This window comes from Rutilus rutilus (assembly GCF_951802725.1).
Source record: "Rutilus rutilus genome assembly, chromosome: 4".
In the NCBI taxonomy this organism is placed as follows: Eukaryota; Metazoa; Chordata; class Actinopteri; order Cypriniformes; family Leuciscidae; genus Rutilus; species Rutilus rutilus.
Window position 1 is genome coordinate 26,000,751 of NC_140212.1, and position 16,722 is coordinate 26,017,472.

The 16,722-nt window shown below is 40.1% G+C and overlaps 1 protein-coding gene across 1 annotated transcript; it reads right to left on the reverse strand.

Moving 5' to 3' along the window:
• Window positions 1-652: 652 nt before the first annotated feature.
• LOC311289464 (uncharacterized protein) lies at window positions 653-11,080 on the reverse strand. Its single transcript, XM_084407500.1, has 3 exons — window positions 11,011-11,080; window positions 9,148-9,294; window positions 653-3,719 (listed from the first exon to the last, which is right to left on the reverse strand). The coding sequence occupies exons 2-3, from the start codon at window positions 9,230-9,232 to the stop codon at window positions 2,671-2,673; spliced, it is 1,134 nt and encodes a 377-aa protein (XP_084263626.1). The 5' UTR covers window positions 9,233-9,294; window positions 11,011-11,080; the 3' UTR covers window positions 653-2,670.
• Window positions 11,081-16,722: the final 5,642 nt, after the last annotated feature.

Genomic DNA, 16,722 nt, shown 5'->3' on the forward strand with positions numbered 1-16,722 from the left:
TTGCCAAATAAGTAGGAAAACTTCAACAACCATAATGTACTGGGCATGTTGCCGCCCAAGGCAACTCCCACCTGTCTGCTATGGATACGCTTACCAGCATCAAATACCGCCTTACTTTAGTAAGAAATACTTCTAAACAAATCATGATAATGATAATTGTGTCAACTTGTTTTGTTCCTGGGTGCAAGAATTAAAAGAGTAAACTTATAGCGTGAGTGAGTTACTTTTGGTTTCCAGTGAAGCATCCAACACATCGTGGGCAGTGGCTAAAGGATACAAAGAATCGTAAATATGGACTGAATGGTGAAAATTGGAAAATGGAGAAATTTAAGTTAAAAAAAGGAATAAACGTACTGAATTTTTATTTAGAAATAATCTGAAAAATCACTAACGATAGAATCTAACACCTCAAAGTTAAAAAAAATATATATAATACATATATACAAGTCATTTTAGTAACATATTTGTTGCAGTTTTCACTGAGGAGCCTTTTTTCATACACACACACATATATATACATACACATGCTAAAATGTGTGAAGGAGTCCCGGCTCAGCCTCCTCCCAAGTCTCATTAACAATCATCGCAATCGCCTTTTCTAGTGTATACTCCTACATTTGCAATAATTTTTTTTTTATTTCATTATTATATTATGCAATCCAAAACACTAACTTGCCATGCTTCATATCTCTGTTCAAATCCTTCCTTACTGCTCTCCCCAAAAGTCATTGGCTGATGGAAACCATGGAATTACCATAATAAGACATATATTGCCGAAAAGCGCATGACTACTGTCATCTAATGTCAGGAGTAATTTGAATTATTTTGATAGTGCAAATGGTTGAAAAGTTATGATAACAAATACAGCTGGTTGGATGTGTCAGCGATGACACAGCCCATTTAAAAGGGTTAAGGTTTACTTTATACGTGAATCTCTTTCACAATTAACTCATCTGATCGGCTTTTCTCCAGTGACTGTTGATGTAATACAAAAAGTTTAGTTCTGCCGTGAAACTCTTTCCACAGTCAAATCAGCTTTTTTTAAATAGCGCTTTATACTGTTAGGGAATTTACAGTTAAAGACTCAAGGACCAGATTTGATTAATTAAGACCAGGGGCCTCATTTATAAACGTTGCGTACGCACAAAAGAAGGCGTACGCCGCTCTCTACGCAATAATTGGTATTTATAAAAAGCAAACTTGACGGGAAAATGTGCGGTCCTTCACGCAAACTCTGACCCAGGCGTACACACAAAAACGGGTGAAATGAGAAATGGCGACACCGTCGGCAGATGGAAGAAACACGTGAAAGTGTGTGAAACTCTAGACCGTTGTGTAAAAGAAATGGCAATGCTGCCTCTCATAAATAACATGAAGACTTCACAAAGCAAGTCTTACAATTAACAGCCTACACGAACACCCGTTTGATCGATCTGCAGTGTAAAACAAACAAAATCAATATGTAATGCAATAATACTGGCATGTTATGCAATTCATCCTCATAACACATCTGTAGCTTGTCAGATGCAATCAAATGGATGGTAATAAAATGCCATGATGCCATCACAATGCATAATGACGCACAATGGCTGATCTTGCGCTCTTAGTTGAGTGAAGTTACGTTTCTTGGTTTTCCTCTCTGTGTTTGCCATGATTTCGCAATCGATGAATATTAACTTGTGGGCGTTTCACAGATTATTTATGGGCAACTATGGGCGTGACATGAAGCCGCAAAAGCTGCGCTACATTTAGAATTGATTGTGATTTATTAAGGGAAAACTGTGTAGGATGTGCGTGCGCGCGCACGGTTTTATAAAATACGAATATTTCTGTGCGTACGCACGTCCTATGTTTCATCCGTACGCCACTTCTGACGCAAATCCTACGCAAAGTTTTATAAATGAGGCCCCAGGAGTTAGAAGTGCAGTCAATTTAAGACAAGAGTCAGAATTATAATAAATTGAAGATTTGTTTTACTGAAGATAGTTTGCAGTTTCATCAGCAGAAGTCAGCTTCAAAACTCACAAGGAGTTCGTAGGCCACCCCGCTTACAGTTACAAAGATCACAGCAAATATACCCTTCTCACCAAGGTCTAAGGAACGTCCTTGCTTCAGGTTGAATGATTCTGATTGGCTAAGAAATAGATAAACATAGTAAATTTCCACACATGGACTGATAGGCAGTAGCATATCTCCATAGTCTATACGGCAGCCACCAGGACCCTGAGTTAGGTATGAGTGGCCCTCCGAGGTCACAAGACTGTGTGTCTTAAACTATTGGTTCCAATGTAACCCCTCGTGACCTATAGTTGTCATGGTGTGCTAGAAGATGTTTTAACACACGTTGAAGACCTTTCTCAAACAAAACAAGTCCATATTTCATTTCTGGAAGCCGGGCTGAATGAGCAAGCACTGTTACTGCATTCCTAGCCCTGTCACCTCTCAGATATTTAATACAGACATTAAAGAACATAAAAAAAAACATTTCAGTAATCACACTGGTTACTTCTATAACAAAGTCAAATCTCATACACTTGGAGAAGTCATTAAACTCATTTGATATTTAGAAAGAAAAATATTGATTAATACCTTGATTATAAACACTCATTAGATATAGATTGAAGCAGCAGTGGATTCTAGAATCCACTCCCTTCAATACAATAGATTGTTTCAAAGCAGCTTTAAAGTTATAACGGGAAAATGATGCAGGTATAAGGCTTCTCTCTGGTGTGAATTCTCGTGTTTTTTAAGGTTTCCTTTTTGATTGAAACACTTTCCACACTGTTGGCAGGTGAAAGAGCTCTCTCCTGTGTGAAGTTTCATGTGTCTGTTAAGGGTTCCTTTTTGAGTGAAACTATTTCCACACTGTTGGCAGGTGTAAGAGCTCTCGCCAGTGTGTATTTCCATGTGGATTTTAAGGTTTCCTTTTTGAGTGAAGCTCTTTCCGCACAGTTGGCAAGTGAAAGGGTTCTCTCCAGTGTGATTTCTCATGTGGGCATCAAGGGATTTTTTATATGTGAAACTCTTTCCGCACTGAGTGCATGTATAAGGCTTCTCTCCAGTATGAAGTCTCATGTGGATTTTAAGGTTTCCTTTTTCAGGGAAACTTTTTCCACACTGATGACATACAAAACAGTTCTCTCTCGAGTGAATCTTCATGTGGTTTTTAAAGTGTTCTTTACGTGTGAATCTCTTTCCACACTGATCACATCTGAATGGCTTTTCTCCACTGTGACTGTTCATGTGATACCTAAGGTTTAGCGCTACTGTGAAACTCTTTCCACACAGTCTGCAGGTATAAGGCTTCTCTCCGGTGTGAATTCGCATGTGTTTCTTAAGGTTTCCTTTTTGAGCGAAACTCTTTCCACACTGTTGGCAGGTGAAAGAGCTCTCACCACTGTGAATTCTCATGTGCCTGTTAAGGGTTCCTTTTTGAGTAAATCCTTTTCCACACTGTTGGCAGGTAAAAGAGCTCTTTTCAGTGTGTATTCCCATGTGGACTATAAGGTTTTCATGTTGATTGAAACACTTTCCACACTGAAAGCAGGTGAAATTACTTTCAGTTCCTATCTTCTGAGCTGTTTTTTGTGAGGACGTCATCTCAGTCTGTGAGCAACTAAATGATTTTTCTTGAGTCATGAAAGCATGATGATTCTGATACAGATCTTTTTCTTCCATTTCATTCAGTACTTCACTCTCCTCTTTCAGTGGCATCAGGTCTAAGCGAAAAAAGACAAATAAAAGTTAACCCCAGTTTTCTGTCACAGAACAACAGACATCAAAACATTTAGACATGTAAACTAAAGCATCAAAACCCAAAACATGTATGCTAGATCCCATAACTACTAAGCTACCGAAAAAGGTGTTTCCTGTTATCTCAAAACAACATTGTCAAATCTTTGCTTTGTTTATGACACATCCCAAAAACTTTAAAGGGATACTCCACTTTTTTCGGAAATAAGCTCATTTTACAACTCCCCCAGAGTTAAACAGTTGAGTTTTACCGTTTTAGAATCCATTCAGCCGAACTCCGGGTCTGACGGTACCACTTTTAGCATAGCTTAGCACAGATCATTGATTCTGATGAGTCCAGTAGCATTTCTTTCAAAATGACCAAAGAGTTTCAATATTTTTCCTATTTAAAACTTGACTCTTCTGTAGTTAAACCGAGTACTAAGATCGACGGAAAATGAAAAGTTGCGATTTTCTAAGCCTATATGGCTAGGAACTACTCTCATTCCAGCGTAATAATCAAGGAACTATGTGGCTGTACCATGAGTGCAGGAGGCGTAATGATATGACGCAGCGCCTGAAAATAGTCCCCAGCCCGGTAACTTCTTCCAACGTGACCGGGACTAAGTTTGTCTAACCTATTAGACCTATTTTCAGGCGCTGCGTCATATCATTACGCCTGCTGCACCCATGGTACAGCCGCACAGTTCCTTGATTATTACGCCGGAATGAGAGTAGTTCCTAGTCATATAGGCTTAGAAAATGACTCTCTGTGGTCATTAAAAATCCTAGGATGTCCTTCTGAAAAAAAAAAAAAGAGTACGGTGTAACCCCGGCATCCTGACCAAATTTGCCCATTGGTCTCTGTTCACCATGGCCTCCTAATCATCCCTACATACTGACTGGCTTCATCACTCTCTCTCCCCTCCACCTATATGCTGGTGTGTGGTGGGCGTTCTGGCGCAATATGGCTGCTGTCGCATCATCCAGGTGGATGCTGCACATTGGTGGTGGTTGAGGAGATTCCCCCTTCCATGTAAAGTGCTTTGAGTACCCAGAAAAGCGCTATATAAATGTACCAAATTACAATTTTTTATTATTATTACTAACTCTCATTAACATTAATTATAGTCAAACAGAATGTTCAAAGGGGACCACCAAAATAAAGTGTAAACACACACACACACAGTCATCCAGGGGAACTGGTTAGTTATAGACCAATCTCAAATCTGACATTCATGTCAACAATATTAGAAAAATATTGTTCTCTCAACAATAATCACTTATGCAGAGTAAAAGTATCTGTAAAAAAACACACACAAAAACATCAGCTAGGATTTAAGCCCCATTGTAGCACAGAAACTGTGCTTAATAAAGTTACATCTTTCATTACATCTTTCATCAACACAGATCACAACATTCTCTTGGACAGCTTGAGAATTATGTTGACATTTGTGGACAAGCATCAGCATGGTTCAGGTCCCATCTATTCGACTGCTATAACTTGTGTAAATTAAGAAATATCTTATCAAAGAAGTATTGGTGTGCCACAGGGCTCAGTATTAGGTCCTCTGCTTTTATCATTATTTTATGCAGATGATATTCAGTTTTAAAATTCCCCACAACCTAACAAAACGTCATAACTCTGTAGCAGAATGTATTAATGTTATAAAAGATGGAATGTCAAGTTAATTTATTCTATTAATTCCTACCAAACCTGAAGAATTAATTATTGTATCAAAAACCTCTGCACAAAAGATTGTAGATCTGAATGGATTTGTCCTTTGATTTCTAACATTTGTAGAACAGCCTTCTTCCACCTTAAAAAAAGTTGCAGGGTCAATAAATAAGCTCAATTTGGTTAAATTAAAAAAAAATTCAGTTGTGTTCAGTTGGATATTAATAATAAAACGTAAGTTTAGATTTTTATCAGGCTATTATAAGGGGTTCAAGCACAAAGTTCTGAAACCCTACTATTGCTGTAAGAAATTGTATTAAGGGTTCAAGCACAAAGTGTTGAAACCCCCTTTTAATTGTAAGGATTTTTATTAGGGAAACCTTATTGTCATTGTAAGGATTTTAGGGGTTCAAGCACACAGCACTAAAACCCTCTTGTTATTGTTAGGATTTTTATTATTATATTTCTTCTGCCCTAAACCTGATTATGCAGACCAAACTGTAAGGCTTAAAGACTTGAAACTTGACCAGATGGTAGAGCGAAATTTTTAGAGGCAATTACACTATTTTAGTGCTACAGCACTAAAAACATAAAAGTTGCACATTTTTGGCCATAACTCCTGAACCATTAGTCACAGACTCGAGGTATAACTTTGAAATCTTCAGCTCAAGACGGACATTGACGTATGTTCCAGATTACAGTAAAACTGTAATAATAGTAACCATTATTTTTAAAGTATTATTTTTATTAAATTATAAAAAGTAACCAAAAATCAAATAAATATTTTTCCATTGCAAAAAATACTAGCATACAGTAAAATAAAAAATACAATTAATTATTATTAATAATGTATTTTCAGAATAACAGTTTGGTATGTTTGTTTGTTTTTACTGTCATCTATGGCTATTTTTATGGCAAGATCCATGTATTTTTTAAAGAAACAAATAGCAGTAACATGGAGTAGTAATGGAAAACAGAAATTGACAACCAACTCACATCATTATAACAAATATTATACGATTTGTCACTTCAATATTTGATTAAAAAAAATTACGATTATTCCTGATGAAACCTTTTAGAAAACATTCATTAGAGAACTGAGTATAAACATAGCCTAGCGACATTTAAGGCAGTACATTCCAACAAAAAATGTTTTATAAACAGAGTCTACAAATAGTACATGTTGGTGATACATTACTTTCAATAAAAACAATTGAGTAAGTCTGGAATGACCAATTAAGCATCTTGTGTAAACAGTCTGGTCATGTCTACACTAAATAACGAAACATGGCAAAAAAAAAAAAAAAAAAAAAAAATGTATGATTGGATTGACTTCATATAACTTATTAAAACAGTTGTCCCATTCCATTTTATACAATTTTAGTACAAGTTTGAGATCTGATGGAGGAATTTAACATTCTGTAATTCTCAGGGAGAGCTTTCTTTGCTGCAGCATCTGCCTGTTCATAACCAATTAGCCTCATTTGACCCGGAATCCAGCAGATTAACTTTTGCTGTTATTTCAACAATTGTGGGGTGGTCGTTCTTATAAGATTTAAGTGCTTTGAGGCAAGATTTAGAATCTGTGCAAATTTTAAATGTTGTGCTCTCTCTCTCTTGCTCAAAGGTTATGTTTTACACGACACCAATGTACTAAAAACGTTTTACACGTACAGACAACAACTGCCGTTGTCATGTAAATAAACGCCGAAAAGTTTTCCGTTTACAAGTGTCATGTAAACAACACCTAAAGCCAGGAGCAATGCACAGGCTTAAACTGTAAAAATGTACCCTTCTCCTGGTATACGGATACAAAATATGTTTTGTTCAAAAACTGTCACTGCAGATACACCGTTCTCTGTTTTAGCCATTTTGGTACTTGAGACTCACAAGATGTTTGAGAGAAGGCTTTATGTGTCCGCCACTTGTATAGATCAGTGGTGCGCTTGATTTTGGTGTCAGCCCTGTGGGACTTAGTAAAATTATGCGCAATACAAGCACTATTCTACCAGAGCGAATGAGCCGAGTGAGTGAGGAGGCGGGTGTGTGTCAATTTACTGTCAGAAAGAAGAGGCCAAAAAACGTGCAGTTGGTATCAGTGTATCAATACTGCAGAAAAGGTGTATTGGAACTGTTTAAGATATTTCAGTATTGATATGTATCAAATTGTATTGACAATATGTATTGACTTATTGATGTATTGACAAAACTAGTGTCTAATTAGGAAAGCAATGTTCTAAACGTTTTCGTGGTGGCTTCCCCGCCGTTTACTTTGGCCTTACAAGTATTGCAAATTGCGAACTTTGTGTCTTTACTCACAGTAAAGAACTTCCAAGCTAATGACATGTTTACATGAGGCTGTGAGTGTGAGTGTGGTTGTGACATTTATTGCCTGCACCACTGGCAACAAAACGGAACAGCTCGGAATTGGAAAGACGCGAGACTGACTGGTCAACGATACGGGCCGATCATGAGAAAAATCGTCTGTTTCCGGTTCCTGACCAATCAATCGATACATCTCTAGGAATTTTGTTTTAAACAACTATCAATATTTGTGAACTTTTTAATGAAACAAATTTCAATGATTTTTCATCCGATTAATAGAAGAAATAATTGTCAGAATTCACAGTACTCATAAAAGAGTAGGCAAAAAGTACCTGGGTGACTTCTGGCGAGATTCTGAAGTGTGCTATACGATGGACACTTTAAATGGATTTGTGAATTGCAGTGAAGCGACATAACTGATGCTGGTAGTAGTAATGACAGCATGGCGAATGTAGTACTTCCCGATTACATTCATACACACTCATGATTTATAGAACATACTTTGTTAGCGGTTGTGAAGTAATTACTTATAAAATAAGTACCTCCTCAAGAGAGTATGCGATTTCGGATGCAGCCTTGGTCTTGGATGCCCGAAATAGACTGAGGTGTCACAAATATGGCCGCCGAGGTAACAGACCTTCCTTGAAAGGAACTTTGATGGTGTTAATAATTATTTTTTAGGCTACATTCATATTAGGTTTGCAGCGATAGTCGGTGTTACCAGTGTTCAGCCGCAGCACCGGTTACATCACTTGCCCACTGTAGCACCGCCCTTTTGATTTCTTATATTAACAAAAATTATTTAGTTCAGTTAGACAACAGACAATTAAAACCTGAATGTGTCTGCTCAATGCAGGAGCTGACTTGTGTCTTTCTACTTGCTGTGTTTTTCATTAAGAATAATAATGAACTCACCATTCAAGCAAATGGCGCCCCGACTTGTAAAATGCGCACGGACATATTCATTACAGTGTCCACTGGCACAGAGCGTATTCAGTTTATTCGTATGGAAGAACAACTGCCATAGGAATTAATTGAAACGCTCGCTCTGCACCTTTATCAATGCCTTCGTGGCCCTGCGAATTTTACTTTCGCCTTCGAATGAGCGATTTAAAAGCGAGGTGCAAAAGAGGGAAAAACCACCCACCCACCCCGGTCATACCGGTGTTGTAACACGTCAAATAAGTGGTGGGAAAATTTCCTAACCGTCACATCCCTAATTCATATGACTTTTTTCTAACTTAATGTGTAACATGTCATAATAACTGATGCTCAACTTCAAGTGACCCGCTCCATGTCAAATAAAATAACTTGAATTAGGACACTCATATGACATTCTTCAAAAATATACTTCATTTCTGTTGACGTCAATATATTAAATGACTGAGTTCAGTTTTGAGAATGAAACCAACCTGTTTGTTCCTCAGTATCTTCTTGTTTTACACTGAATGTTTCTTCAATCTTCATATCTTCATTCTCCTCTTTAACAAACGCCATCTTTATAATAGTGTCACGTGGATCTCAGCTGCTTCACCAGGAGTTTTCTGTGTTTGGACACTCTGTCGTGTTTAAGATAAGAATAATTAACAGAAATAATTAAATCAAAACTAAATCTCTGTGTGCGTCTCAATCAGCTCCCTAGTTCAGTAGTCAGTGCACTAGTAAGAGTCAATCAGAGGGAATGGCTTTAAAGGAATAGTTCACCCAAAAATGAAAATTCAGTCATTAATTACTCACCCTCATTCCTTGAAAGTTGCAATGACGTTGCTGTCAATGGAGGGACAGAAAGCTCTCAGATTTCATAAAAAATATCTTCATTTGTGTTCCGAAGATGAACAAAGGTCTTACGGGTTTCGACATGAGGGTGAGTAATTATTAATGACAGAATTAAAAATTTTGGGTGAACTAACCCTTTAATCCTTTATACCCTAAGTGTATTGCCGGCGGTACAACACCCCATGAAATAAAAATCATAATCAAATTACTAAGCAACCACTGAATGGAATAACACATATGTTAGGGATGCACGATATTATCAGCACGACATCCGAATCGGCCGATAAAGGCTGAAAATATAATTGTCATTGACCGATATGAAAAATTATGCCGGTTTGATAACGTGCTGATATGTGCCTGCAATAACTCACGTGTGCAAGGAGTGCTAGAGATAAGATCACGTCAGCAGTGTGGTCATTCTTGAAGTGAACTTTTGTATGGTGATTATACACAGTTTTCAATTGCCACCTTGATTTTGTGAATGCAAGTACAGAAGGACCTGTCCGTTAACCGTCAAAAGTCACGCTCTACTCTCTAGCATGCGCAGGTGCCTCCTCCAGGTCCTAGCCAGTAGAATGTATTTATTTAGGGGGTGGCTGTTGTTACACTAATAACTTGAAGTTACTTCGGTCTCTGAATAAATAAAGCAGCAATTGATGTCATACATCATAAGCATGACACTTGTAAATTAAATAATTTTATATTCAGCTCACATGTAGGGGAACATGACCAAACAAAGATTTGTCCTCCTACCTTATTGCATGTCAAATAAAAAAAGATGTGTAATTTAATTGTGTAATGTAATTTAAAAAAAGTATTTTCTTAGCATGAGGATGTCCAAATGTAATGACTTTTTTTTCTAAAAGGTTCTCTATCAATACCAATATTTTGACTCTCCTTGCTATAGTTTTGAACTTATGAGTCTTTTTGTGTATGTCACTCAGAAAGAAAGGGGAAAAAAAACTTGAAAAAATGCCTTGGCCTTAAAGGGTTAAATGGCCTCAAAAAACCCTCAAAACTAACACAACTAATATAAAACACACAAATTATACAGACATTTCATATTTAGTTGTATTTAATGAGTTGTAGGTTTCAAAACATTAGCAACTGGTTAATAAATGTTGTCATTGTTTGTGTTCTCATTTATACCAACATGTTTCTTCAGCATGCGATGAAACGAGCGCTTGAAATCAATGAATCGAGCGCTTGAAATCAATGAATCATTATTAACCTTATTTGGAAAAGCTGTTCCTTCATCATTCATTGCCGTTACCAAATTAGTGTTTACGATAAACTGATTCATAAGGAGCAAAATGAGAAGCACCTTTTATGTTACTCATGTAAGGATGCGCTTTACTCACAAAAATAACGTTAATTAATGTTAAACAAGCAATATGATATTACAAGGAATTATAATTCACTCGTTTTACATCGTTGGTATAAATGTGATTGAGGGATTTGTATCGATTTAAACGCTTTAAATGTTTACAAACACAAACCTTTCTTCAGCCCGAATCACAACAGACGAGGGGATGCGCAGCCTTATGACGTCACATCACAGACCAAAATAAAAGTCCTTCTTTGACGTTTCATGGCAGTTTGCAAACCAACTTATTGTGCACATTCTGCCTGTTAATTACATGGAGTGTGGAGGATTGACGTTGAATTTCTCTCTCTCTCTTTCTCTCTCTCTCTTTCTCTCTCTCTCTAGTCTAAATATATATAAATATTTAAGTCTTATAAATCTTCAAATTTTGTATCTTTTAAATATTAATGTTAAACACTCTTGAATCTATATTTAACTAAATCTGCAGTGAAATCTGAGTAATATAGCTCTTAGTGCCTCAGTATTTAATTTTTGTTTCTTTCTTTTTTTGTTCAAAATAAAAAGCAAATTTCAGATAATACGTTTAACAAAATCAATCCATAATCTTTGTTTATAAGGACAATCTCAAAAATATATTAAGTGCTGTTTCACTAGGAGTTCCACAAAAAGACCAGTTTGTGTTTATATCTTATTTAAATATTTTTAAGTATGCTTTGGCTATGTAATAATTTTAATGATACTTCCCTTACTTTGTTAGTTATTAATGTCACATAGTAGCAATGGACATTTAAAGATGTATATAAAGCATGCCGTATTAAAGTGAACTCGCACAATGGGTTCAAGAATGTGTTTGATGCAGCTCGGTATACGCAAAAACTGAGGATCTTATAAGACATGTTTGTCTAAAGTTTTATTGTAAAAAATATAGGATATCAACATAATGATGTAGTTGTTTATATTTTTAGCTTCATTGCAAGTGTATTGGTATAGAAATAAACAATGGTAATTAAGTGCTTTTCCTAAAAATGAGAAAGAAAATACAGGGTATTAAAACAGTATGACCTACAAATAAAGTCAGTATGTGAGGCTAAATAGATGTGTTTTAGTAATTAGGTAAGACGTGTGCTTCCATTTCAGTTTCCACAAATCCCTTCACTCGATTGGGATGTTCTCTTTTGTTCTGGGCGGCAAGTGCAGTAACTGTAGTAACTGTAACATCGGGCATATTTTGTAGTATTAAACACATATTTATACCGACTTCATCAGGCTCAGAAAATTCTTCACAAAGAACACAAAGAATGAGCCTTCTCAGCTGCCATAGTTGCAACTCTTGCGTCATCAGAACAGTGTGTTCAACGCATCACCGTTTCTGTTTAAAAAACGTTGTGCAACGTTTTGTCGGGGCTGAACGCAGCCCTGGTTTGGTTGAAAAACGCCCCATAATCACAGCCCAATGGAGCAGTATCAGACTCATATTCTGACCAGAATCTGAGTATGACGACGTCAGGCTAGATAACCGATATATTGGCCGATAAATCTAAATTCAAATTTTTATATACTTTGAAAGCCTATATACATAAACAAAAGGCTCACCATTAAAAGCTATGTTCCGAACACTTCAACATAAATCAAACATATACAATAAAGTAGCCTAGTTTCAACCAGTGTAAGATTCCTTAACTTTTAAAATTAATTTTACATTCGTATGGCCAACTTTCTTTATTAAAAAATGGTAACACTTAATAATAAGGTTTCATTTTGTTAGCATTAGTTAACATGAACCAACAATTAATGAACAAAACTTCTACAGCGTTTATTTATCTTAGTTATTGTTAAGCTCAACATTTTATAAGACATTTTTGGGATCCAAATTTGTATCTGTTAACATTAGTTAATGCACTGTGTACTAACATGAACACAAATATTTTATTAACTAACATTAACAAAGGCTATTGCTCTATGTTAGTGTCACAGGTCGGGATGGGCCGAACCAGACTACACCCACCCCTAGACCAAGAACACTTTGAGGAGCGTGCCAGAGACGAGACCAGAGACGGAGGATAAAAGTAACAATTTTATTGAGAGTAAAATAATTTATAATCCTAATCTAAAAGTCTTCTTCTCTCCCTCGTCCAGGGAGGATCCCAGGCGGGGCAAGCAGACACACCCTTCCCCACGGGCGGCGATTCCCAGTGAGGAGTGCTGGACAGGTAAGTATTGGACAGGTGAGTTCCTCACAGGTGGGTAGATGATCCAAGTTTCCTTTCCTCTTGCACGTGAGGGGAACAGTTCCCAGCAGTCGATAATGGACAGGTAAGTATCTTACGGTAAGTAGGTTGTCGACGTTCCTTCTCCCAGGCTGGTATCAGGTGCACGGTGGGGGGTAATGGACAGGTGAGTTCTCCGATGAGCGGATGGTCAAAGCTTCCTCTCCTCTTTCACGTAGGGGACAGTTCACAGCAGTCGATGATGGGCAGGTAAGTATCTTACGGTAGATAGATTGACCGAGCTCCTTCTTCCACGCTGGTATCAGGTTCACAATGGGAGGAGGTGAAACAGGTGAGTTTTCCAATGAGCAGATGGTCAAAGCTTCCTCTCCTCTTCCACGTGGGGAACAGTTCACAGCAGTCAATAATGTGTAGGTAAGTATCTTACGGTAAGTAGGTCGACCAGGCTCCTTCTACACCAAGGGCAATTACAACGGTAAGAAGTGGACAGGTAGACTGCAGCAGGTCCTCCGTAAACACCATACGAGACTTCCCCTAGGGCAGGAGGGGACAAGCTCAGGAGCGGTGCACAACTCTCACGGGTGTCTTGGACGGGTGAGTACTTCGCACCCTACAGATGAACTTCAGGGCTGTAGCGGACTCACGGTCACAGGTAGAATGGCTCACGTGTGTCGCAAGAAAGACAGGGACTTCACACCGTACCGATGGCTTCAGGGCTGTAGCGAACTCACGGTCACAGACCAAGCTGGGCTTTAGTCACAGCCTGAACTGGGCTTTCTCTAGGACGGACAGAATCATAACTTCACACAGCAATATAATGTTCTCACAGGTGTCGTGGGGAAGACAGGAACTTCACACCGTACAGGTGGGCTTCAAAGCTGTAGTGAACTCAGTCACAGACTGAACTGGGCTTTCTCTGGAACAGACAGAATCATAACTTCACACAGCAATATAATGTTCTCACAGGTGTCGTGGGGAAGACAGGAACTTCACACCGTACAGGTGGGCTTCAAAGCTGTAGTGAACTCACAGTCACAGACTGAACTGGGCTTTCTCGGTGGGCTTCAAGCTGTAGTGAACTCAGTCACAGACTGAACTGGGCTTTCTCTGGAACAGACAGAATCATAACTTCACACAGCAATATAATGTTCTCACAGATGTCGCGGAGAAACCAGGAACTTCACTCCATACAGGTGGGCTTCGGGGCTGCAGCACACTCACAGTCACAGACTGTCTGCCCTAGAGAAAGCCCAGCCCAGAGTCAATACTTCACACAGCAATATAATGTTCTCACATGTGTCGCGGAGAAACCAGGAACTTCACTCCATACAGGTGGGCTTCAGGGCTGCAGCACACTCACAGTCACAGACTGGGCTGGGCTTTCTCTAGGGCAGACAGAGTCAATACTTCACACAGCAATATAATGTTCTCACAAGTGTCGTGGGGAAGACAGAAACGTCACTCCAGCTGTCCTTCCCAAGCCTTTCCGCAATTGGACGTACTCGATCTCTCCAAGCTCTGAAGATGTACAATATACCAGCCTGCCTCTTGGGCGAGCACACGACAGTTAAAAGCAGACCTTCACACACTCACAGGAATTTCCACTCCAATATACCACACGGGGGAAGAGACGGAACGTCAATTCAAACACTGCAAATCCACTCATCAAGTATACTTAAGGCCAGCACTCACCCTGGGTCTCGGTTCAAAACGCAAAGGATCGGTAGTGAGAGGAAGGAGAATTTAAACACTTCATAGGCATAAACTGGATTCGTTCACCATCCGAACGGGAAGAGGAGATAAGAATGGCAGAGAATCAGTTTAATTCACTCAGTGATATCCATACAGTACACTCCAAGCACTTCAACCCACATCTATCTCAGTATCAAACGTGTGGTAGGAGATTCCATAATCAGTTACTTATCTTCACTCTTTCATCCCGACGATGCACTTCCCTCTTTAAATCCTCTCTCCCTCCGTCTTCAATTCCTCATACACACGACGTTCCTTTTTCCTCACAACGAGCCCTCAACGACACACTTCAGAGAACACTTCCCAACAGGAGCCAGCCACATCCAAACGAGAACAAAAGCACCACAAGCAGGAGAGGAACAACCCATGCTTTCTCTTCTTCTGACTTTTTATACTCTCATGAGCTAGCGTGGCCCCATTCAAACGCTCAGCGCAAATTACCCACACCTGTTATCAATCCGCCACTCGGTTACCATAGCGACAGGCACTCACCCTGGCTTTGGGATGGTGTTTCACTTCCCGGATCTCAACAAGGGCATTTCTCTGGCGGGGATAGTCCCGGGCTTATTTGTCACCCCGTGACATACCCCCCCGCCAAACCGTTCTAGTCCCGAGAACGGTCTCCTGACACCCAGTCCCCATACCTGGCTGGTGGCTGACCCCGATTCCCTCGTTGAGACCGTCGGGGAGGGGAGTCAGGTACTTCCGGCCGTGGTCCCAGGCCTAAACCTCTTGGGATTACTGCCCACCCTACCAGCGGGGGTGTCCATGACGTGTCGGCCGGCGGATCTCTTACCACTGGCTTTGGGAAATACGGGCAAGGGCGAATCAGAATGCGATGTAGCACCCGTTCGGGGCCTGCCCCTCCTTCTGGCCGCAGTGCGTATACCGGTTGGTCTGGACGGGGTTGTCGCTGAACGACGTACGGCTGAGCCTCCCATCGATCGCTCAACTTCCCTTTCCCCTGCCGGCGATTATCTCGCACCAACACCCTCTCACCGGGTAATAACGGGGCCTCTCGAGCCGTACGATCATACAACCTCTTATTCTTCAACGCCGTTTGGTTTATCCGGCCAGCGACTTGCTCATATGCCGACTGCAGGCGTTGATGGTGATTTATCACCCAAGCAGATAGATTTCCTCCCTCTTCTTCCCCGGTGGTCCCCATAAGCATATCCATTGGGAGTCTCACATGCCTGCCAAACATTAGGTAAGTAGGGGCATAACCAGTGGTACTGTGTATGCTATTATTATACGCCTGTATCATCGCTGGAAGCCTGTCAGCCCAGTGGCCCTGCTGTTCCTCCTCCAAGGTACCCAGTAAGCCCAATAAGGTCTGATTGAACCTCTCACACCCCCCGTTCCCTTGAGGATGATAAGGGGTCGTGTGGGTCTTCTTGCATCCGTACAGGAGGCACAGTTCGCGGATCACCTTGGACTCGAAATTGGCCCCTTGATCAGAATGGAGGATTTCCGGACAACCAAACGGCTGAATTACATATCTCCAGAGGGCATTGGCGGTAGTAAGAGCAGTTTGGTCCACAGTGGGGACGGCCCAGGCGTATTTAGTAAACAGGTCAGTGATGACAAGAATATTCTGGACCTGATCCCCCGGTCGCCCCAGAGTGAGAAAGTCCATGGCCACTATGTGCAGAGGTGCCTTGGCCTGGATCGGGACCAACGGTGCCCGGGCCTCCTTCCTAGATTTAAACAAGATACAGCGTGGACACCTCTGGAGGTAAGCCCTGGTAGTGCCCTCCATTCCGGGCCAGTAAAAATGTCGTCTCAACAAGGCCAACGTCCTCTCTTGCCCCTGATGTCCCATCCGGCCATGATAGGCCTCCAACAGAGCTTGCCAACGCCCTTCAGGGACCACGATCTGACGGACCTCCTCTTCTCGACCG

What these genes read in the sequence shown, in the direction of transcription:
- LOC311289464 (XM_084407500.1), bottom strand. Translation starts at nt 9,232, where the DNA reads ATGGCGTTTGTTAAAGAGGAGAATGAAGATATGAAGATTGAAGAAACA. An exon ending in AGATACTGAGGAACAAACAG is followed by an intron (nt 3,720 to 9,147) that starts GTTGGTTTCATT and finishes TTTTTCGCTTAG; the next exon opens with ACCTGATGCCACTGAAAGAG.